This window comes from Emys orbicularis, chromosome 15, assembly GCF_028017835.1.
Source record: "Emys orbicularis isolate rEmyOrb1 chromosome 15, rEmyOrb1.hap1, whole genome shotgun sequence".
NCBI lineage: Eukaryota > Metazoa > Chordata > Testudines > Emydidae > Emys > Emys orbicularis.
In genome coordinates, this window is record NC_088697.1 from 28,409,491 (window position 1) to 28,432,982 (window position 23,492).

Sequence of the window (23,492 nt, forward strand, 5' to 3'; positions counted from 1 at the left end):
TCTGTGTCATTAAAGGGGTACAGAAATAAATCCCCCCATCTCCCAGCGCTGCCCTCCGGGGAGCAGAGTCTGTGCAGCTTAGGGTGACCAGATGTCCCTATTTTATAGGGACAGTCCTGATATTTGGGGCTTTTTCTTATATAGGCTCCTATTACCCCCCACCCTCTGTCCCGATTTTTCACACTTGCTGTCTGGTCACCCTAGTGCAGCTGCCCTGGGACAGCTCCTCTCTCGCCTTCCCCCCCGTGCCCCCAGCCCTGGCCGGTCCCCGCTGAAGTGGAGGAGAAGCGCTGACCTGTGTGCCAGGGGCTGGAGAGATGGGCTGGCTCGGCGCAGTCGGTGGCCCCTGCTTGGACCAGCTCCCAGTCCAGCCCCCTCCTCCCTCCCACCTGACGTCAGCCCCTGGGCTTCTCCAAACCCGCCGAGCCTCCCCGGCCTCACTCTGCGGCTGCCGACCATGGCTCTGAGCGGGGCGGCGGGGAGCCTGCGGCTGCTGCTCGGCTGGGGGCTCCTGCTCTGGGGCGCCACAGGTGAGCCGGAGCGGGGCGCGCCCGACCGACCGCCCAGGGCTGTTTGCAGCGGATCGGACCCTCGCGGGGCGGGCGGGAGAGGGGGCGCTCGTGGCCCCAGCCCCCCCGGACTTCGGGGACAGGTTTGCGGCGAGGGGGCGGGACGCTGCTCGTGCTCCCAAGGCTGGGTGTGCTTGTGGGGGGAGGCAGCCGTGCGGGCTTCTCTCCCCCCCCCCCCGTTGGTGCGGAGGGGCTGCGCCCCAATGGTTTAGATCCGACTCTTTGTGCCTTGGATCCGATGGGGGGGGGGGCTGCTTTTTTGGGGGGGAGGGGGCTGGGACCAGTTCGGCTTGGGAGTTTCCACGTGCTCTGGGCTCGTGTCGAGAAGCCGATCCGAACCCAGCCAGCCCCCTGCCCCCGGGGTGCCAATTCCCCCAGCTCTGCAGCCCCATCCCGGATTGCAGCACGAGGCTGGGGCATGCAGGTCCTCCTGGCGCCTCTCCTTGATCCGGAGGGATCAGCGCAGGGCGGGGCTCTGTGTCTGGATGGGTTTGGGGGAGTGGAGTGGAGGGGGTGGGGGGCTCGGATGGAAATTGACCCCTCTCCTGCACCAGCTTGGGTGGAGCAGTAAGTGCCCCTTGCAGCCAGGTTTTGCTCCATGGTGTTCAGTTTCCACGGTGGGGGGGCTCTCCCCTGGCTCTGGAGCTGTGCTGGTTTGAGGGGCATCTGGGCAAAGCCGGGCTTAGGGGGCGGGAGTGCCAGCTCCTCACAGCTTTGTGCTCAGGAAGGGGTTTGTGCAGCCAGAGCGACTGGCTGGCCCAGAGGGTGGGGAAAGGGGCTAGGAGCAGAGTGACCCTGGGGCTAGAGAATGGAAGCCCTTGCCTCTTGGGGCGTGGCTTTTGGGCACTGGACCGGACTGATAAATGGAGGGTTTCTGCCTGTGCCTAGCGGGAGCCAGTTTCAGTGGAAGTACAGGGATGATATGTGTCTCCCCCTAAGCTAGGGCCAAAGGAGACATAGGGGGTTGTAAATCATATTTCTATCTGAAAACTCGGGCCTGGTTTAAACAGGGAGCTGTAGTAGAGTAATGAAAGGTGTGATTTGATAGTGATTGAATTAATCTGGTGCGACTCTGGATGCTCATATCGGTTTGAACCTGATTTAGAGCAGTTTAGCTGGAAACCAAGTATCAGAGGGGTAGCCTTGTTAGTCTGTATCCACAAAAACAACGAGGAGCCCGGTGGACCACTGAACTCTTCATTTTTTTTTTTTAGCTGTAGAGGTACAGGTTCAGGCTAAACCAAGAGAACCGGTTTGAAACCAATATGAGCAGTTTTCAAACTGATGTAGATTAAGCCAGTACACTTTCTATGTGTAGACAAGTCTTCAGTGCTTAACACAGAGAGAGGAAAAACAATCGTGTTGCCCCTTTGGCCTGAGTGGGTAGCCAAAAGCCTTGGGTTTGGTTGTTCCAGTTAGGGGGAGAAATTGATGATCGAGTCAGGGATCTTTGATTCAACTCTGTTTATTTGCAAAGAATGGACCAAGTCCCGTTTCCCTGAACACAGCAACAATCAAACAGGAGACAGTTTCTTTGCTCACAGTTCCAAGCCCCTCGTCCATCCTCTACTCTGCCCAAAAGCTCAGTCTCTTGGCTTTTCGCAGTGCTTGCTCAGACTGTGCCTGGTGCTTCCTAGCTGCCTTTTATCTCAGCTTCTCTGGTCTTTTCTGCTGTTTCTTCCCCAGACACTAACTTTCACAAAACAATAGCTAGCCAAATCCCTCTGCCCAAATGTGCCTTGGGTGCCTTTGATTTGGGTGGTGACAGGACTGTATTTTGGGTGGAGGCTGCGATTGTTTCAGTGACCTGGTCACATAAAGGAGCTTAATGCCCAACCTAGAACAATATTCTTGCAGTTACTTGTCCACCTTATATAGAGTTATTTTCACTGCTTCACATGTATGGTCAGTTTCTCCCTTAGCCGCAGCTCCTCTGTGAATGGTTATAAACCGCCACTCAGGACATACCGTTTAAAGGAGCCTCTTCTCAGATACATGCATTTCTTAACAATGAACCAGTTAAAAAAAAATGCCAGTTAACGGTGTCCTTTTTAAAGTGCGCATTTCAAACAGCATCCACACAGCACTGCTGGCATGCAGCCACCTCTGGGGTGGGGTGTGGCAGCTATACAGCACAATAAGAGAGGAAATTTTGGCCAAGGGGATGAGAGCTAACCCCTGCTCTTATGAAATGATGGGGGGGGGGGTGTCTTAATGGCCATGCAGACTCGACAAACCTTGTGATTATTTCTGAAGAGTGGTTTAGGAGACCCCACATGCTGGAGTCTCCTAAACCACTTCAGAGGGAGGGCTCGGTCTAGTCCTGCTGGGATTCAAACTGCTGGTGCCAAGGAACCCAGGAGTTTCGCACTAAGCCATCACCTCCAACCATATAGACTGATTTCTTACCCAGCCAATGTGACCTCCTGAGCTTTCCTGTTAGGGTCACTGACATGTCGGAGCTGGCAGGGGGATGGGCGTGATGCCCTTTCCCCAAACCCTGCTGGTTTAGGGAAGTGGGGAAATCCCTTTCATTAGATGGAGAGAAGAATTTGAAGGCTCTTCCCATATGGCAAATGGGACCCTCATCCCTGAAGCTGTGCTATAAAATACTTCCCAAGCTTTGGATTCCTGTCTGCAGCAGCAGCAACTTGAATTCCGCTGCCCGCCCCAAATCCCCCTCTTATAATGGGGAAGGGCTGGTCCTCCTTCCTATCATACTGCTGGGCAGTGCCGTATTATTGCCTAGGCCGACAAGGCCAAGGCCTAGGCCTAGGGCGGCAAATTTGCAGGGGGCGGAAGCTCCCCTCCGCGCCCCGCCCCCCTGCTCCAGCTCACCTCCGCCTCCTCTGCAAGCGCGCCGCCGCGTCCTGTTTCTCTCCCCTCCCAGCGCTTGCACCGCGAAACAGCTGTTTCGCGGGGCAGGGAGGGCGGGGGGAGGAGGGGGAACGCCACGCGCTGGGGGAAGAGGCGGGGCCGGGGGCAGGGATTTGGGGAAGGGATCCAATAGGGGAAGGGAGGGGATGGAGTTGGGGTGGTGACTTTGGGGAGGGGGTTGAAATGGGGCGGGAAAGGGGCGGAGTCGGGGCGGGGCCAGGGCGGCAATTATTTCCCGGCCTAGGGGCGGCAAAATTATTAATCCGCCACTGCTGCTGGGGGAGTCAGCAGAGAGCGATGTTACAAAGGAAACATGCCAGGGCTTGGCTTTTCTTCTCCTGGGTGCTTTTGCCGCGGCCACCCAGACAACGAATCTGGGGGGAAAGGGAAGCAGCTTCCTCTTTTATCTTTCTCTTGCTGCTGGCCTCCTCTTTGTAAACCTGGTGCCTTGAACTCCGGCACCAGGGTGGGCACGGGCATGACTGCCGCCACCAGGGTGTTGAGCTGCGTGTGCTGAGCTGGTGGCATGCACGGGGCTGAAATTTTGGTGCTGTGCTGAAGGCAAGTGTTACTTGGCCTGGCCTGGGCCCCCCCCCCCAGCACACACAAGCGTCTCCCCTAGTTCTAGAAAGCCAAGCGCCGGGCTGCGAAATACCAGGCTTATACCAGGCTTGGGGCAGAGACCTAGCCATACACAGCATGGGCTGCCCAGACAGGGTTCCTGGAGGGGGGAGGCAGAGCACAGAGATAACGGGCTATTTCAGATAGGCCGGGAATGGTAGGCAGTTCAGTCTGGAGATGGGGCGAGGGGGTGGAATGGAATAAGGGCAGCCCCTTTCTATCATTCACCCCCTTTTCTGGATGGTCCCGAAGTGTCTTTGACCCATTCTGGGGCTGGAGGCACCCAGCAAAGCTTTGGGAGTGAGGTCACAGACCAGGCCTGGGAGCCAGGAGCCGCCGAGCACTAACGCAGCCACCTGGGGCACGTTGCTTCTCCTCTCTGTACGCCTGCTGTCCCCACCTGTAAAACAGGGGGTTTCTGCCCCTCCCAGGAGGGTGGCTCATGCCAGCCCAGTGCTATGGGGGTGTAGAGGGCTGGCCATGATCCTGCTGGGCTCCTGCGCTTGTTTGTTTACCCAGCTTGCAAAAGCAAGAAACTCCGGCCGAAGAGCTTCCAGCCTCAGACTCATGGAAAGGGGAGCTGCGAGAGCCAACACGAGGGGCATGGGGGTGAGGCGTGGCAGTGTGGGCAGCAGAGGCTGTGGTGGGCCGGAGCATGGCGAATCTGTATTGATTCCCATCCAGGGCTGGTCGGGTCTATTGGGAGCCGGCCATAGCTTTCCCTTCTATGGAGTTTTCCCCGGAGCCGTGTGTTTCTCTTGGCCTTTCTCACTTGTTCTTTTTTTATCCTCTCTCCATGCTGGTTGTTTTTTTGTTAGCCTGTGTATGTTTGTGTATTTTTTCCCTTTCCATTCACAGCTGCCTCTTCTCCCATCAGCCAGAGCTCAGCAGTTCCCACTGGGCCGGCTTGCCCCGTCCCCGGGTCAGCACTCAGCCGAGAGCCGATCTCCTCCCCAGGTTGTGTCGGGGTAGTCTGTTATCCAGCCCACTCCCTGGGCTCCATAGAGACAGTTAGCCGTGTCTGTGAAGTCCTGTCCCACTCGGCCTGGCCAAGTTTACGTCCCATGTTGCTCCCAGGCGAGCTAAATGTGAATAATCAAGGCACAGCCTCGTGAACCCGCCTTGTGATTCAGGGTTTCCCAGGCTGCATACTGCTCCCACGACCCCATGTGAAACCCCACCGCCAGCCCCCGAGCCATCGGAGCTGCATCTCTGCACATCGTGGCTAGTCGGTCACCCAAAGCAGTGCAAGGGCTGGGACAGATGGGCTGGCTCCGGTGGACTGGGAACAGGATAGGGAGTCTTTCCCCAGTTCAGAGCTGTCACTGTCTCACGGCCATTCAGTAGCATGGGCAGAGTGATCGGATGGGTCCTAGTCCGGTCCTTGTTGGGCAGTATTCTGCTGCATTTTGTTGCTGGGAGGCTGAAGACTGAACAAGCAGCAGAGACAGAACTCTTCCTCCCGCAGTAGGGGGCACCCTTTCAGGTCAGGGCAGGGGCTTGTTCCTCAAGGGGTGCTACGGGGAAGGTTGCCCGGCTGTGCCCTCTGCGATATCTCACCTTCTCCCAGCACTGAATGCTGCTGCAGTGCCCTGGACGCCTCTCCAGAACCCCCAATACAGGCTCTCCAGGCCTGCAGCTGGAAGGACCCCTACCCTTGTGTGGCTTGTTGCCATTGCATGTACATTCAGAGAGTTAGCAGGGCCCGGGCAGATTTAAAGGGCTGACGCTGGAATGGGGGTGGGGGGGTGAATTCCACCCCTTGCAGTAGGGGTGGAACTAGTTGATTCAAGGGAGTGGGAGTCAGGACGCCGATCTTCTCCTGACTTGGCATGTGGGGCAAATTGCCTCTCCTCTCTGCGCCTCCCTCTGAGCAACGGGGCACAGCGATCCCGCCCCCCCCCGTGTGAGGTCCTGGGCTGAGCCATGCGGAGCAGTAAGGACAGAGATCTGACAAGTAGCATGAAAGGACCAGCAGCTGCTTCATAGCAGCAACAGGAGCGCTTTGGAAACCTCCGCTCCCCCATCTGGCCCGAGGCCCCCAGCGCGCCCTGCTCTCCCGGGCCTGGAACTGTTGGGGGGTTGGGTTTTTTAAATGACCCAGGTGAGGAGGCCCAGCTAGGGTGCGGGGGCAGGGCCGGCGCCCATCCATCAGGGCTCTGGTTCATGAATATTTTTTTTGTGGGCGAGCCTGGCCACGGTGAAGTGTTTTACGACTCCTGTAAGTGCAAGGCTGGCTCCAAGCATGGAGCTGGCCCCCCTGCCAGCCCACCGCAGCCCCGCCGGTGGGGGTTGGGCTCTGCAGGAGGAGGGGAGGGGGGGTACGTTTTCCTCCTGAGGTGTAAAAGGCCGATCTTTGTTCGTGTGCAGTGCTGGCTCCAGGCCCCAGCTTGGAAGGCGCAGGAGCTAACCGCTCTCTTGCAATAGAAAGCTGTAAATCTGCAGGGCTCTCTTTGAAACCCTGCCAGGCAGCTGGGAGCAAAGGGTGCAAAGTGCTGGCTGGGTCTGAGGCTTGATAGCGCTGCTGCTGGTGGGCAGCTGACAGGCCATTTCCTGGGGGTTATCTGCCTCTTAGCCATGCTGGTCCCATGTGTTTTGTGCAGGATCCGTCTGGGAGGGGCTGGGAGCTCCCCCTGCACCCTACAGCACCCAATGCTGGGAGAAGCTGGGACTGGGGCAGCTGGGGGCTCCCTGCAGGAGGCTGATACCCGAGTCACTAGGCACCAGCTGCCCTGCAGCGCCTCCTGGTGACCAGTCCCCTCTTATGCAGGCACTGAGCAGATTAACCCTGGGCACAGCATCCTGGGCTTCTCTGAGCTGGTGGCCACAACCCTGTGAGACATTCTCCCTTGGGGAAGGGGGGCATCCGATTGCAGGACTGGGGTAGAAACAAGGGGGCGGGAGGTGCTTAAGAGAGGCTGGGACAGCTGGGGGGGGGGGCGGTCCTGTGCATGGTGCAGGGCAAGCGAGATTGGTACCTCGCTGCGCAGAGGGTCCAGGACATTCAGTGGTGGCTGACCTTATCTGTGCAGCTCTGAGGGGGAGGAGCCACCTCCCCTGGACCATGCCCTTGGCTGATTGAGAGTCTCCCCTAGGGTCTGCTGGTGGCCTCCTTGGCCCGATGCCTGCTGGCTTCTCTTGCCCTCTCTCTGCCGTGGGAGGGGATGGGCGTGGGGGTGGGTTCTGGGAAGTTACTGTTCCGTGGGGGGGGGGGGGAGGTGTGGCTTGAATCCCAGGCCCCTTGGTGCAGGAGCCATCCCCGCCCCCTTGTTCTCTGCCATGGGCAGGTAGAACCTGATGGGCATGGGTCCGCACTCTGGGGCTGCCAGGCACCAGGAGCCATGTTCCAGTTGAGCCAGTCCCCAGCCTGGTTCGTGGCCCCGCTGCCCGAGCCGTGATGGCTCCTGCCCCTCACTGCCCACAAAGCCTTTCTCTGGGGCTCCTTTCCTGGGCTCTACCTCCGCTGATGGCAAACAGATGTGCATCTGGCCCTGCCCACAGGGCTCCAAGTCCTGCCTTCGCCCCTCCACTGAGCCTGAGGGGCCCTGCTCTGGCTATGCAGTGCCCACCCTTACCGGCCTCTTCCCCAGGGCTGGGGACCTTCCTCCTAAGAGGGACCCCAAGGTTGGCTCTGTGCGGGCTCCTGGCTGCCTTCGCCATGGGGAAGAGTGGTGGGGGGCCATGAGCCCCTGTTGTCCCCCGGCCCAGGCTGTGGCAGTGCAAGTCCCCCTCCCTCCCCCTGCCACTGGCAGACATGTCCAAGGCAAGGGAGTCTGGATCTCCAGTCCCCAGCCACCTTCCACTGTGTGCCTGACTCTTCAAAGCAGGGAGAGCTTGGTTCAATGCAAACAAAGCCAGCTGTGCCTGCTTGTCCTCTCCCCTGCCGGCCCCTTCCAGGCAGATGCCCATTAGCCCGTTCTCCACCACGACTACTCCAAATCCCTCTCCCCACTGAGTGTGGACCCCAAAAGCCAGGAGACACCAGGCTGGTCCAGCGGAGTGGCCCTGAGTGACAGTGGAGTCATGCCCAGCGCCTCTCCAGGCTGAGGTTGGGGGGAAGGGGGCGTTAGACTGACGATGGATCCTCTCTGGCTGCTGGGGGTTTGGAGTGGGGAGCTTCCCTTTCTGCTGTGAGAAAGGTCTCTCTGTTTCCTGGGCCGCCCCGGCCATGCCCTCTGCCCCGGCACAGAAAGTTCTCTGGGCTCCTCGGCACTGTTCCCTCAATGCAATCATTGTATCCCGAGGCTCCCCCTCCAGTGTTCAGGGCCTGGCCCCTCCTCCTCCCCACAGCCCAGGCCTAGAGTCTGCCCCACACAAAGCCCTGGGCCACTCCCCCTCCACAACAGAAGGGATCAAAGCTGTGAGTCAGACGGGACCCTGAACAGTAGGTAGGGGGTGGGGTTGTCACCCTGAGCCAGGGAGCTGCTGAGAGAAGAGGTGGGGAGATGGCAGGGTACATCCAGAGGTATCCCCTGAGCCTGCCCTCCCCGCCATAAAGACTCTCGGCTCAGCCCCTCGCTGTGGTGTTCAGCCTCTCTCTGGGGAGGATCCAGGGCAGTGGGCACTCCGACTTGCCGGCAGTGGGGCGCGGCACGTGTGCCAAGGCTCTAACAAAAGGAACGTTCTTTGCCTCGTGGCGGGTGGCAGATTCCGGGCATTCTTGGGCTCTGAGCTCATGGCACTGGCTGGACTTGTCATCCGTGCCGGAGCTTGAGGGGGTGGGGGGGGGGGCAGGGGGCAGCTGTCTCTCTCTCTCTCTCTCTCTCTCTCTCTCAGCCTCTGGCCAGCAGCACCAGCTGGGTCTGCTCCTTCCCGCTTCCCCCAGCGTCCCTTCTTTGTGTGTTAGGTGGCGGTGCCTGGCACGGTGGCAGAGCTTATAGCCCATCTCTGCCCAGGAGATCTGGATCCAGGCTTGGGCCCACCTCTCCCCATTAGGGTTTTTGCAGCAGGCTGCCCTGACATGGATGGAGTCTCCTCAGGCTGCCGCCCCAGCCGGCTGCTCTCTCAAAGGTGCAGGATCTGTGCCTTGATGCGCTCATCACCCGGGGTCCCCTGCCGGGCTCAGGGAGCGGTGTGACCATGGGCAGCAGGTAAATGAGCTGTCCCTTTGCAGAGAGCAGCTCCATCCGGTCCATTACCCCCCCCCCCACACACACACACACACACATCCCAGCTCTGTGGCATGGTCAGTCTCTTAGGCTTCCTCTGCAGCTCGTTAATGATTCCCTTCGTTCACTAACCTCAGCTGATTACCTGCCCTCACTGCTTAATGTGCACTCAGCATGCATGGCCCCTTCCTATTCCAGATCCGTGTATTTCCATGCCTGGGGTGCTTCCCCATCCCCCCAGATCGGGGAAGGGAAGATGGGGAGCCCCAGGAACATTGTCATCTGCCCTGGATTTCCCTTGTCCTGGTCTTGCTCCCTGTCCCCCCACCACACAGTCTCCTGGGCTGCTGTGAAGCCCACTTTGCTAGCTTTGCCAACAGCCCTGGGGTCCCATTCAATCCCTATCCTTAGCACCACAGGTCTCCCAAGGCCTCTGTGCTCTGGGGGCTACCTGGGCCCCTTCTCCAAACTGTGGGGACAGGGGATCTGCAGGGAGTTGCACCTGCCCGCCCCTGGGTTTGGGTTGCCTCAGGCTATACGGGAGAGGATATAGTTTCTCCTCTGGGCTGCTCATTCAATCCTGCCCTGGTCAGTGGCAAGTGAGTGGCTGGCTTCCCTTTGACATCTGTTTGGCTGCTACGTATGTAACGAGTTTGGTGGGTCTCGACTCAGGTCCTAGTGGGCAGATGTAGACATGGCACAACCCAGCAGCGCAACTGGCCTCTGGGCACAAGAGGCCAAGGCTGGAATGGGCCAGCGAGATGGACTAGTGCTCTCCCTGGGCGTTGTCTGGGTCAGCTGAGTTAATGCTCGGCTGGGGGAGTGGGTCAGGAAAAGCCACCCAGTGTTAACTGGCGACGGGGGCAGCTGGTGCTTGGGGCTGAGAGCGCAGAGCAGCCGTGGAGTATTTGCTGAGCAAACTTCTCTGTTTGCCTGCCGGGGGGGAAGGGGGGTGCTCTGGTTTAGCAGCATGGGTGCCCCCAACCCAGCAATGGGCGGAGCCTGCAATGGCTCATCCCGGCTCCATGGGGGATCGGGGGGGGTCCCTAAGAACCAGGCTGTCCCAGAATCCGGGCAGGATCGCTCCCCGTTCGCCACCGCTGGGCTGTCTCAAGTGACAGAGCCTCCCCCCCCTTCCCTTGGGAGCAGGAGAGCTCTTGCTCTTGGGATTACTCCCAGGGCTCCTGTTCCTTCCTGCAGTCCCTCTCCCGTGTGGCATGCTCGCCCTGTGGCTGGCTGCCTCCCCTGCCTTCCTGGGCCGAATCCAGCCCTGCTGGCAGGCCCATTGGGTTCTCTGTCTGCGCCCTGGAATGGCTGGGCTGGGGGTCAGTGCCAGGGCCCCTCACACTGGGCCGAGCCCCCTTGTTTACATGCGGGGTTTGTTTACCGTCCCCGGGCCTGTCAGTTCGGGAAGCATCTCTGTTCCCCAGCTCCTGCCAGCGCCGGGTCGATAAGCCATTACATTTTCTCCAGAGCTCTGGAGCCCAGCCAGCCGCTCCATTACTGCTATGAGGCTGGGAACACATGTGCCGAGGAACCCAGCCCCCGCCCCACCACCTTGCCAGCATCCCCCGTTCTCTGGTGTCATCCATCAAGGTGCTGGGCCTTGGTCAGGCTGCTTTCACAGCAGTGCCAAGCGGCCTGAGCCATCAGGATTGGCCCCGTTTTGCAGATGACGATCTGAGGAACACAGATTCGGACTTGCCAAGGTCACCCAGGGCTGGTCCTGGCAAAGTCAGGGCCCAGGGCAGGAGGTACTGGGGCGGCTCCCCCCATCCCCATCGGCAGCTCAGTTGTATTCATTTAGCTGGATTAAATGTGCTAAAGCTGTTAATGTAACGCAGTCACTGTCCAGTGGTAGACGAGGTTCGGGGTTTAGTATCCAGAGATCTCAGTGCCATGGCAAAGCCCCCATTAAAAACCCGTTCAACCTCTGATTAAAGATAAAGAAAAGAAGGAAAAACGGTGGCAGCCTTTGAAATATAGGGTAGTGAGTGAGGTTTCATTGCAACAATGGCCCTGGCTTCCTTCCCCTCGAGTTGGAGAGTGTTTAGAAGGAACCACACAGTCCCTTGGCTGGTGCCAAAGGCGGCGATAGCTGGCCTTTGGGGGAAAAGAGAAGCTGGGCTGGAGCTGTCGTCCTTGCTGCTGCTGTTAAAGTCTGACCCTGTTTAGTCTCAGGTGGAGCTTGATGGGGAAGCTTGTACCAGTAACCTCCATCTGTTGTCTTTTTCCCCACAAGTCTCTTCCTTTAAGGCCCCGCAAAGGCAGTGATAGGTGGAATAGCCCATCCCCTCATTACCTGGCCATCACTTACGCCTGATATGGGACACACCAATTTTCGGCTGTTAATTTCCAGTTTCACACCCTCTGTTTTCACCAAGCCTGATTTCCAGGAAGAGAAAGACCCACTCGGGGGCTTTGAAACTCCAGCCTGACTGGATGGGGTGCGGGAGGGACTGGCCAGTCTGGGGGGCTAGGGAGGGAGAACAGGGCAAGGCCTTGCAGCCAACTACACAACCTGGGCACAAAGCCACATGCTGGGCAACAGGCCCAGTTGCCTCGCAGGTTTTTAGTACATTAGAACATAAGAACGGCCAGACTGGGTCATCCCAGTGGTCTGTCTAGCCCAGGATCCTGTCTGCCAACAGTGGCCAAAGCCAGGTGCTTCAGAGGGAATGAATAGAACTGGGCGATTATCGAGTGATCCATCCCCTGTTCACTCCCAGCTTCTGGCAGTCAGAGCCTTAGGGACACCCAGAGCATGGGGTTGTATCCCTGACCATCTTGGCTAATAGCCACTGATGGACCTATCTGCCATGAACTTATCTAGTTCTTTTTTGAACCCTGTTATACTTTTGCCTTCACAACATCCCTTGGCAATAAGTTCCACAGGCTAGGTGTGTGTTGTGTGAAGAAGAACGTCCTTTTGTTTGTTTTAAACCTGCTACCTATTAATTTCATTGGGTGATCCCTGCTTCTTGTGGTGTGGAGGAGGAAAGAATGCTTCCTTATTCACTTTCTCCACACCAGTCGTGATTTTATAGACCTCTGTCATATCCCTTCTTAGTTGTCTCTTTTCCAAGCTGAACAATCCCAGTCTTTTTAATCTCTCCACATACGGAAGCTGTTCCATATCCTTAATCATTTTTGTTGCCCTTCTCTGTACCTTTTCCAATTCTAATATATCTTTTTTGAGATGGGGTGACCAGAACTGCATGCAGTATTCAAGGTGTGGGCGTACCATGGATTTATATGATATTTTCTGTTTTATTGTCTATCCCTTTCCTAATGGTTCCTAACATTCTGTTCTCTTTTTTGACTGCTGCTGCATATTGAGCAGATGTTTTCAGAGAACTATCCACAGTGACTCCAAGATCTCTTTCTTGTGTGGTAACAGCTAACTTAGACCCCACCATTTTGTATGTGTAGTTGGGATTATGTTTTCCAATGTGCATTACTCTGCATTTATCACCATTGAATTTCATCTGCCATTTTCTTGCCCAGTCACCCGGTTTTGTGAGATTCCATTGTAACTCTTTGCAGTCCACTTTGGACTTTATCTTGAGTAATTTTGTGTTGTTTGCAAGTTTTGCCACCTCACTGTTTACCCCCTTTTCCAGCTCATTTATGAATATGTTGAACAGCACTGGTCCCGATACAGATCCCTGGGGGACATCACTATTTACCTCTCTCCATCCTGAAAACTGACCATTTATTCCTACCTTTTGTTTTCTGTCTTTTAACTAGTCACCGATCCATGAGAGAACCTTCCCTCTTATCCCATGACAGTTTACTTTGCTTAAGAGCCTTTGGTGAGAGACCTTGTCAAAAGCTTTCTGAAAATCCAAGTACACTATATCCATTGGATCACTCTTGTCCAGATGCTTGCTGACTCCCGCAAAGAATTCTAGTAGATTGGTGAGGCATGATTTCCCTTTCCAAAAGCCGTGTTGACTCTTCCCCAACAAATCATGTTCATCTATGTGTCTGGTAATTCTGTTCTTTACCATAGTTTCAACCAATTTGCCTGGTACTGAAGTTGGGCTTATCAGCCTGTAATTACTAGGATCACCTCTGGAGCCCTTTTTAAAAATAGGCGTCACATTAGCTATCCTCCAGTCATATGGTACAGAGGCTGATTTCAGCGATAGGTTACATACCACAGTTAGTAGTTCTGCAATCTCATCTTTGAATTCCTTCAGAACTCTTGGGTGAATACCATCTGGTCCTGGGGACTTACTACTTTAGTGCCTAGCACCAGGCTCAGAGGGGGAGCACTGATGGGTATGAAGGGGCTGCATTCCCCCCTAATGCCAGGCTAGGTGCTGGAGACAGAGGGTGAAGCGGTTGTACTGCCCCCAGCAGCCCAGGGCCCTAGCACCAGGCTGGTGTCTGACTAGGACAGCCCCCACACTTGTGCTGTCTGAGCAGGCTGTCCCCCTGGCCTGTGCCCTCTGCTGCTGACATAATGCCCCATTCATGCTTGGCCTTTCCCTGAGCTCCCTGGATCCCGTGGGCGGCAAGGGGCTGGTGACATCAGGATTCGGTCACCCCCCACTCCGGCCGCAGAGACCCAGTCATTGTGCCGCTTGCTTGAGTCACCAGGAGCTCCCCAACGCTGCTTCCTTCTCGCTGCTTTTCACCAGCGGGGAGGAGGTCAGGGGGCCTGGAACGGCTGTCACGCTGGGGCATTGCCCCCCCAAAGGGCCATACCAGGGTCTCTGTCGGGCTTTCCTCCCTCCCACAATCCGGCTGTGTTGTATAGGGCACACTGGCGTGAGCTGTAACCCTACGGCACTGCATGGAGCTGCGCTGGTGCCCCTTGCCCTGCGGAGAGGTGCCAGCGAAGGGGAGAGCAAGGCCTCAGCTGAGACTTGAAATCGGCCGGCAGCGCAGAGGCTGCTGGGGAGGAGAAGGCAGCTCTTGTGTGCGCAGTCCCGAGATTGCATGGGGAGGCGGCTGGGAAGGGAGCAGAGCAGAGCGAGGAGTTTAAATACCAGAAGCAGAGCCGGTGCTGGGCATAAACCCACGACACAATTTCTTCGGGCCCTGAGCAGCTCAAGCAACCGCTTATTTGCTTTTTTAGTATGTGTTGTGAGGGGCCCCAAATATTCCTGCTTAGGGCCCCCGGAGGACTAGCACTGCCTCTGAAAGGGCAGGTCGGTTTTGTAGGTGGCTCCTGAAATGACGGGGGGAAATACAGTGAAGTGGAACTGCTGCTCTTAGAACATAACATAAGAACAGCCACGCTGGGTCAGACCAATGGTCCATCTAGCCCAGGATCCTGTCTGGTGACAGTGGCCAGTGCCAGGTGCTTCAGAGGGAATGAACAGAACAGGGCAGTTATTGAGTGATCCATCCCCAGTCGTCCAGTCCCAGCTTCTAGCAGTCAGAGGCTTTGGGATACCCAACCATGGGGTTACGTCCATGACCATCTTGGCTAATAGCCATTGATGGATTTACCCTCCAGGAGCTTATCTAATTTTTTTTTTTTGAACCCCATTATAATTTTGGCCTTCACACATCCCCTGGCAATGAGTTCCACAGGTTGACTGTGCATTGCATGAAGAATCATAGCACTAGAAGGGACCTTGAGAGGTCATCTAGCCCAGTCCCCTGCACTCATGGCAGGACTAAGTATTATCTAGACCATCCCTGACAGGTGTTTGTCTAACATGCTCTTAAAAATCTCCAATGACTGAGATTACACAATCTCCCTGGGCAATTTATTCCAGTGCTTAACCACCCTGACAGGAAGTTTTTCCTAATGTCCAACCTAAACTGCCCTTGCTGCAATTTAAGCCCATTGCTTCTTGTTCCATCCTCAGAGGTTAAGGAGAATAATTTTTCTCCCCCCTCCTTATAAAGCCTTTTATGTATTTGAAAACTGTTATCATTCCCCCCTCTCAGTGTTCTCTTCTCCAGACTAAACAAACCCAATTTTTTCAATCTTCCCTCATAGGCCATGTTTTCTAGACCTTTAATCATTTTTGTTGCTCTTCTCTGGACTGTCTCCAATTTGCCCACATCATTCCTGAAATGTGGTGCCCAGAACTGGACACAATACCACAGTTGAGGCCTAATCAGCACAGAGTAGAGTGGAAAAGTTACTTCTCATGTCTTGCTTACAATACTCCTGCTAATACATCCCAGAATGATGTTCACTTTTTCCTCCCAAGTGTTACACTGGTGACTCATATTTAGCTTGTGATCCACCATGACTCCCAGATCCCTTTCCGCAGTACTCCTTCCTAGGCAGTCATTTCCCATTTTGTATGTGTGCAACTGAATGTTCCTTCCTAAGTGGAGTACTTTGCATTTGTCCTTATTGAATTATATCCTATTTACTTCAGACCATTTCTCCAGTTTGTCCAGATCATTTTGAATTTTAATCCTATCTTCCACAGCACTTGCACCCCTCCCAGCTTGGTATCGTCTGCAAACTTTGTAAGTGTTCTCTCTATGCCATTATCTAAATCATTGATGAAGATATTGAACAGAACCGGAGCCCAGAACTGATCCCTGCGGGACCCCACTTGTTATGCCTTTTCAGCATGACTGTGAACCACCGATAATTACTCTCTGGGAACAGTTTTCCAGCCAGTTATGCATCCACCTTATAGTAGCTCCATCTAGGTTGCATTTCCCTAGTTTGTTTATGAGAAGGTCATGCGAGACAGTATCAAAGGCTTTACTAAAGTCAAGATATACCATGTCTACTGCTTCCCCCATCCACAAGGCTTGTTACCCTCTCAAAGAAAGCTATCAGGTTGGTCTGACATAATTTGTTCTTGACAAATCCATTATGACTGTTACTTATCACCTCATTATCTTTTAGATGTTTGCAAATTGGTTGATTATTTGCTCCATTTCCAGGTGCTGAAGTTGAGAAATATTTACTTATAGGTGTTTTAAACCTGCTGCCTGTTAATTTCATTGGTGACCCCTGGTTCTTGTGTTATGTGAAGGAGTAAATAACCCTTCCCTATTCTCTTTCTCCACTCCAGTCATGATTTTACAGACCTCTATCATATCCCTCCGTTAGTCATCTTTTCCAAGCTCAATCATCCCAGTCTTTTTATTCTCTCCTTATCTGGAAGCTGTTCCAGACCCCGAATCATTTTGTTGCCCTTTTCGGTGCCTTTGCCAGTTCTAATGTATCGGTTTGGAGATGGGGTGACCAGAAATGCATGCAGTAGTCAAGCGTGGGCATTGTATCCCTGCTCTGCTACTAGCCCTTAATGCACCATCCTCCAAGAGCAGCTGCTTCCTCTTTGTGACTTGGGCCCCCAGCCAGGTCACAGCGGTCCAGGGTAGCAAAGTCTTTCAGGGCCAGTCTCCACTGCCTGCTCGGTGAGACTCCCAGGGGCTGGCATGGGAACCCAGGCTTGCCTTCTACCCCAAGGGCCAGCTCCAGGACCCTCCAATCAACAACCAAGGTCTGAACTATTCTATCCCTGGCTGCTTTTTTCCCCTGAGCCTTTGCTACCTCTCTGGCTCCCCCCCAATTCTGGATTTTCCAGCCCAAACATCTCCTGGCAAGGAGTCACTGCAGGCTAGTTTCCTCTGTGGCTCCAAACATCCCTTCCTTCCCTCAGCAAGTGACTGCAAGCTACTTCCCTATAGGCCCCAGCTGCGCTCAGCTCCTGGGCTTTATACAGGCCCCTCCTGTCTCTGTTCCTGTCCAGCTGAACCTCCTCCCTAATTAATCGCTGCTCCTCCAGATGCAGCCTGGGCAGTTAATTGGCCTAGCTAGCAACCTTAACCTCTTCAGGCCTTGTGTGGAGCAGACACCTCAAATCATCCCCACACCCTCAAGCCTATAAGCCTTGGGGGTGCGGCTGCCTCCTGCCTGGGATTTGCTTCACCGGGGCCGGCAGGGCATCCGTCTCTTGTTCTGCTTCACCCGCCAGGGAGACCCACATTATCCTGGTCCTCCACAGCACCCCATAACTTTTCCCTTTGGTACTCCGGGTCCCAATCAGCTATTGGCAGGGCCTGCTCCGTGGCTACTCATTTCTCCGGTAGCACCTTCCCTTGCCCCACAGGATCCCGCAGCCCGCTTTCCCTCAGGGCCTGAGTTCCCACCACAGCTTGCTTCGCTTCAGTGGCAGTTCCTACGTCCCTCTGGGCCCTCTCCGTCCCAAGCGTTTTATCTTCCAACTCTACCACCCCATGCTGGGTGCAGGGTTGACCACCTGCCAGGTCCACGGTCATCCCATACCCCCCCCCCCCCCCCCGTCTACCCTGACAGTCTCCGGCATGCGCCAGTCCCCAGGCACCCCCCTCCCCATGCCTTCCCCTTTGCTACCCCCTAAGAGGGCAGAGCCTTTTTATAGGGCCAACCTCACGGTGCCCAAACCAGCTGCTTGTCCTTGCCTTGTCAATAGGTCGTGCTTCAGCCTTGTCTATTCCCGTCCCAGTTCATAAATGGGCATCTCCTTCTTAGGGGCCCCCGCTGACCACAAGCAAAACACGCCCGTCCCTTCCCTTCCCTGTTCTCCCCACACGTTGGACTCTTTGGGGTTTCTTGTCTCCCTGCCTTCTGAGTAAGGCTTCTCTCCCCTATACAGCCAGGGCCACTCTCTTTTTAGGCATGTCCTTCACCTGCAAACATAGCACTTCTCTGGCTTCCCGGCCCCTGTACCCTTTCCAATCTCCCCCTCTGTGCCCTCTGCTAATCTCTTTCCACGTGAGCTTAAATCAATACAGCTGCTGTTCAGCCAGCCGTGTGTCCAATAGGTGTGCAGGTACACCTGGGCCTCTCACGGTGTCTGCTAGTTCTCCAGCACCTGCCTTTGTCAGCCCCCTTCCACAGGGGCGGCGACTCTGGGTCCAGGCTGGGAGGATGCATACTGCAGCTCCATTGTCTCTTCCCACTGTCTCCTACCCACCCAGGGTGTGTGATCTCAGCTGATCTGCCTGAAACTTGCCCTCATGTCCCAGGCCTCTGGCTTGGCCCGGCGCTCTGACTCCAGCTCGGGGAGAAGAGGCATTTCCAGGGAGCCAGGTGGCCTTTTGTCCAGCCCTGTTTGTTAAGCTCTCCTCTCTGGGGGCGGCTGGCAGAGCACACACAGCCCTGGACAGGTGGGATCTGGCTGCCAGCATTATCGGGGATCGATCCTGCTAAGAAACAAGTGGTGCTGGGACGCTCAGGGTGCCTCCTGCTAGGCGTCTCCTGCTGTGCCAGTCCAGGGCGGGTGCTGGCACCGCCAGTCTGTAACGCTCCTGGGTCGTCTGCCCTTAGACACAACCTCCAATGCCGCTTGGCTAAGCCATGGCCCCATATCTGGGCCAGATCCTCCACTGACAGCCCTGTGGGCGAAGTGGCTGCCAGGTGCGGGGGGGGTCCCTTGCCCTGTTATATGGGATTTCCTTCAGTACTCAGGAGGGGCCTGGCCCCATTTCCAGGAGCCCCAGGTGCAAGTTTTCCCTGGGGCCCTTCTTACTGACCCCCTCCCCAGCTGGGAAGAGAGTGAGACAGGCTTAGATGGCTCTGGGGGGCAGAGAGGAGGCTGGTCTGGGAGCTCTATCCAGTTTCCCGTCCCGTTCCACAGATCAGGATTAAGCCCAGCGGGAGATGGGGGCAGGGAGAGACCTGCAGGGGGATTATCTGCGGCTCCCCCACCCCCACGCTCTCCCATCCCAGTGCTCTAGGCGAGCACGGGGCGATGACACCCCTGCCCTGGACCAGAGCATTAGGCTTCTGTGGTTTGACGCTGGCGATGTGGTGTGGGACACAAGGGCCTGGCACGGGAGGTGCCAAAGGCAGGGGGCATGGCCCCGGGCAGGAGACTCGGGTTTGCTCTTAGCAAGTTTCGCTCCAAGCAGGTGCGATTTCAAAGACCTCGTGCTCGCTCTCCAATTAGGAGCCATGGGGGGTGGCCCCCTCTACGTCCCCTCCACTGCGACCCCCCATCCCCTGCTATATCCTGGCCTGGCCCCTGGCGGCGTCCCTTGCTCTGTGATCCCAGCACCCAGGCTGTAGCCCCGGGTGTGTCCCTTGTACTGTGGCACTTGGGGACCTCTGGCCCTAAGATGCGCCTCTGGGACTCTTCATAAGCGACCACCCCCCACGCACACACCCTGGCTGCGTTCCCTCGGCTCTCCCCCAGGCCTGCGACCCCCACCTCCCCCTTGCTCTGTCCCAACCCCCCCATAAGAACTCCCGGGTCTGTGACCAGTGCACCCTGGAACCCCTGCGTTCAGAGCAGCCGCCCTGCCTAGCTCCCCTCTGGAAACGTGAGTGGCTGGGATGGGACAAAGGTCCCTTGTGTTGGGGCCAGTGCAGGACAAGGCGCTTCCTATCTCGAGCTGCGTGGCTAGATTTTGAAACCACTTCCTGTGCGAGGCGCGTGGCCAGTGCCGGAGCTGCAGAGCCCCTCCTGCCCTTGCGCGGGGGTGTGTGTGTGTTACAGAGGGTGCTCTCACCTCTTGCTTTAACTGCCCCATGACCACTCCCCTGCTCAGCCCCACAGCCCGCTCCCAGCTGGGATCCCACGTGGTGCCGGCCCCTCCCAGCTGGGATCCAGCCCGTTGCTGATGCGGGGGGTGTGCAATCTCACGGAGGGTATTGCTGGCATTTGGGGTCCCCTCGACAAAGACCATGGGTCACCCCCTGCAGCAGGGCTCAGGATGACACCCCCCCTCCCCCACGCCAGGAGAAAGCAGACTGGCCCATAGCGGTGAATCGCTGAGTAGCTCCTGCCCGCAGCCCTCTCGTCTCTGCTCCTGGGCAGGGGCTCTGAACTGGGGGGGTTTGGAGGCAGGGTGTGACCTGTGGACAACCTCTCTGGGGCCACGCCTGCCCGTCTCTCGCCTGTGGGGGGCTGAATCCTCGTGGCCACCTCCCTGCCAGACACCCAGTTTTGAGAGACGTGCCTCGGTCGGTCCTGGGAAGCTGAGCAAGCTGGCGACCTGGGCACCGTGCTGCCCCCCGTGTCGGGAGCTGCTGTTGGCATGAATCGTGTGCCAGGCTCTGCAGCAGCATCGCTGGCTCATCCCAGTTGCGTAGGCTGTCATCATCCATCACTGGCTTAGACTGGACCCACTGGTGCCATGGGGCTTCCCCCCAGCGTGGGTGAGCTGGTGGCTGCATCATGGGCAGCTGAAGCCTCAGAAATCTGTCCGGAGCCCCCCATAGACATTCTGAGGACCCGGTCGTTTGGAGGTACAGGGAGCTCCATCTCTGCTCCCCACGGTCGCTGTCCTCACTCATATCAGGTGTCCTTCATGACCCTTTTCACTGTGGAGTGACCCCCCTCTGGGCCCCCTGACTGTGGGGGGCAGGCTGGGCTGATTCCTGGTGTTGTGCCCGCCCTCCCCAAGCGTCTTCCCTGCCAGCATTAGTGGGATTTGCTGTCTGACCCCCTCACCCCCCAGGGGAGCCCTCTCATCTCTTGTTAATTGCAGGGCTTGGCGCTGTGCAGGTTCTCCCTGCCCTACAAAGGCCGGGGCAAGGAGAGGAGGCTCTGTTTGCTGGGCAGATTAATTAGACCAGATGGGGTCCTGCAGGCAGCAGATGGCACAGATCACAGCTCCTTCCCCGGCAGATCAGAATCAGCGCTGGGGAAGGCTGAGGCAGGATTGGCTGTGGGCATCCACCGGTCCCTTGGGCTGTCTCTGGTCCTCACCTCGATCCCCAGCATGACACCCCCTCCCTTCCATCCTCTACCTCTGCCCCACCTAGCCCATTGCTCTGTGCCCAGGGGAAGCGGGTAGAATTTCCTTGGTAGTGCAGCTGGAAACCAGGACCCCTGGGTGCTGGATGTGAGGCAGGGAGGGGGCATAGGCTCACAATTGGAGGTGGAGGAGCCAAGACGCCTGGGTTCTCTTCCCCATTCCAGAAGGCTGAGATCCAGGGGCTAGTACAGGAGATGGGGAATCAGGACTCCTGGGTTTTACTCTTGGCCCTGCCAGTGATCACCCACATGTCTGTGGGTGAGTCCCTTCCCGCACTGTGTGCCTCAGTGTCCCTATAGGAGGGCAGGGTTAATGGTCCATGCTCCCAGGGCCGAGGGGAGAACAGGGGGTTCCAGCCCTGCTTGCATGAGGGGTGGATTGGTGATTCCTCTGCCGGTTGCTCCACGAGCAGCCAGGGCCACGGCGGCTCAGACGCAACCGCGCTACCCCCTCCACCGTGTGTGGGATGCAGCAGCCTCCCTCCACCATGGCCCGAGCTGGGCCGGTCACGACCCCCCTCTGTTGTGGCAGGCGCTGTCTCGTGCCATCTCAGCCCCCTGAGCTGACGGGTGCCGTCTCAGCCGGGAGCCCCCTCTTCTCTGGCCGGAGCCCGGGCCCCCTCGCTCCCCAGGCATGAGGCAGTGGCGGCTCCTGAGCGATCCTCCACCTGCCGGGGCCGGATGAAGCTGCGGATGTGACCAGGAGGCAGGGATTTCCCCCCGGGGTGTGTGTGTCATGATCCCGGATGCCCTGCATGCCCCCCCCGTCCCCACCTCCGCCAGCACTGCCAGCCAGGCCACCTCAGACCCAGCAGATGTCCTAACAAAGGGGCTGCAGCCTCCAACGTCGTGCTCAGCCGAGCACAACATCCTGCACCAGAAGTGAAGTCAGCCGAGAACATTGGGGGAGACCGGAGGGGGGGGAGCGAGGCAGCCAGGAGGCAGCCCCCCCCCCCCAATAACTGTCCCCTTTGTGCTGCTAATTGCCTAATCCCCACCCGTTCCGCTCTAATCGGCATCTGGAAAGTGATTTACTGGGCTCAGCTGCCTTCCCCACGCTGGGGGGTTGGGGGAGAGCAGAGCGGGAGCTGCTTGCACCGAGCGTCTCCCGCCTGTGGGACGATTTTCCTGACTCAATCAGAGCTGGGGAAGGGTGCCGGGGTGGGGGGGGGGGGGTGGAGGCAGCTGCAGGGGGCAGAGCAGGCAGCTTCCTCGGCCCTGGCAGAGGGAGTATCATGGAGGGCCGGAGCTCAGATTCTAGGCCCCGCTGGCTGGGGAGACAATGGAGCAACCAGTGCTGTGGCTGCCTGTGCCATGGGGAAAGCGACATTCCAGATTTGTCCCACCCGCCCCCAGACAGCTCTGCTCCCCCCCAGCCTCAGCTGGGTCCCTAGTGGGGAAAGGCCTGTGCCCCATCCCACTCCCCCAGCAGCCAGGCCCTGCAGCCTGGGCTGGATCGGAGCCAGCGCCCCTTAGAGGGGAAGGAAGCAGGGTGTTCCCCAAGCTGTGTGATGAGTTTACTGGCCTCGGCTGCTATTGTCTTGGCCACAAAGGTGTTCAGCTGCACGTGGACAGGCAAGGCTGAGCCGGCCCAGCAGGGGTTAACAAGCTCTCGCTGGGCAAGCAGTGATCCCACCCCGCACATACCCGCTTGGGCTGGGCTGGGTCTGGGGTGAAAAGTGGGACTGGGAGGGGGCTGGGGACTTGGCTGCACATGGCAGGGTAGCTGGACAGTAGCAGTGACTGCTGCCTAATGGGAACCATCTGGGGCAGTGTGTGGAGAGGAACCAGGAGCAGAGCGGGTGGAGCAGCTGGGAGTGGGGAGGATGGGGCTGAGCAGGCTGCGGGGGTGGGGGGGGGGGTGTGCCTGGGAGGTGTGGGGCTGTGCTGGCTTGCAGGCATGGGGGCGGCTGTGCTGGTTTGGGGGGAAACAGGGCTGGTAAGGTCTGTACAGTGCTTGGAAATTCTCCCCCACTCTGGCCCTCGACTAATGGTCTCCTCCTGGGCGCCCCCAGCAGCTGCCCTCACCATGGTGGGCTGGGGGTGCTGAGCCCACTCAGGGGCACTGGCAGGCCGGCCAGTGTTTGCACAGGCATCTCGCCAACAGGAGCCACTCCAGTGTGGACAGTGGGATCTGCGTGCCAGGCCATGGCATGGTCATGGTGCCCACAAGGGCTCCAGAGCATGGGGGGGAGCAGACAGGGCACCTCCTGGGGGCAGGTCTGTCCCTTGTTGCTCTTTGCTGGGGTCTTCAGCTCCCCACATCTCACCTGAGGGGCCGATTTTGCTCGGTTCGGGCCCAACGGCAGCACATGTAGAGTTGTCTGTGTCGGTGGGGAGGGGAAATGGGGGATCCCTTCTCCTGCCCCCCCTTGCCTCAAGCACAGTGTTTGTGTGGCATCCCCCCCATCACCTTGTGCCCTGTCTCAGCAGTTGGGGCCAGCAAGGTGGAGGTCTCCATGCTGGAGACAGTGGAGGTGGAGTTGGGCCAGACGGCCAGGATCCCATGCAACTTCTCCATCCCCGAGGAGAGCAACTACGCCTACATCAACTGGTTCTATGTGAGTACCAACACCTGCAGGGGGGCCCGGGTTGGGGGACTGATGGGGCAGGATCGGGGGCCCCCAGCGGGA

At 57.5% G+C, this 23,492-nt stretch overlaps 1 protein-coding gene across 1 annotated transcript in view; it reads left to right on the forward strand.

Annotated features, from left to right (window-relative positions):
* The first annotated feature begins 457 nt into the window (after positions 1–457).
* MCAM (melanoma cell adhesion molecule) overlaps positions 458–23,492 on the forward strand; it is a 35,082-nt gene continuing 12,047 nt past the window's right edge. Inside the window, exons 1-2 of the mRNA XM_065417052.1 lie at positions 458–530; positions 23,293–23,420. Coding sequence (XP_065273124.1) covers positions 458–530; positions 23,293–23,420 — 201 coding nt within the window. The remainder of the gene's footprint in view (positions 531–23,292; positions 23,421–23,492) is intronic.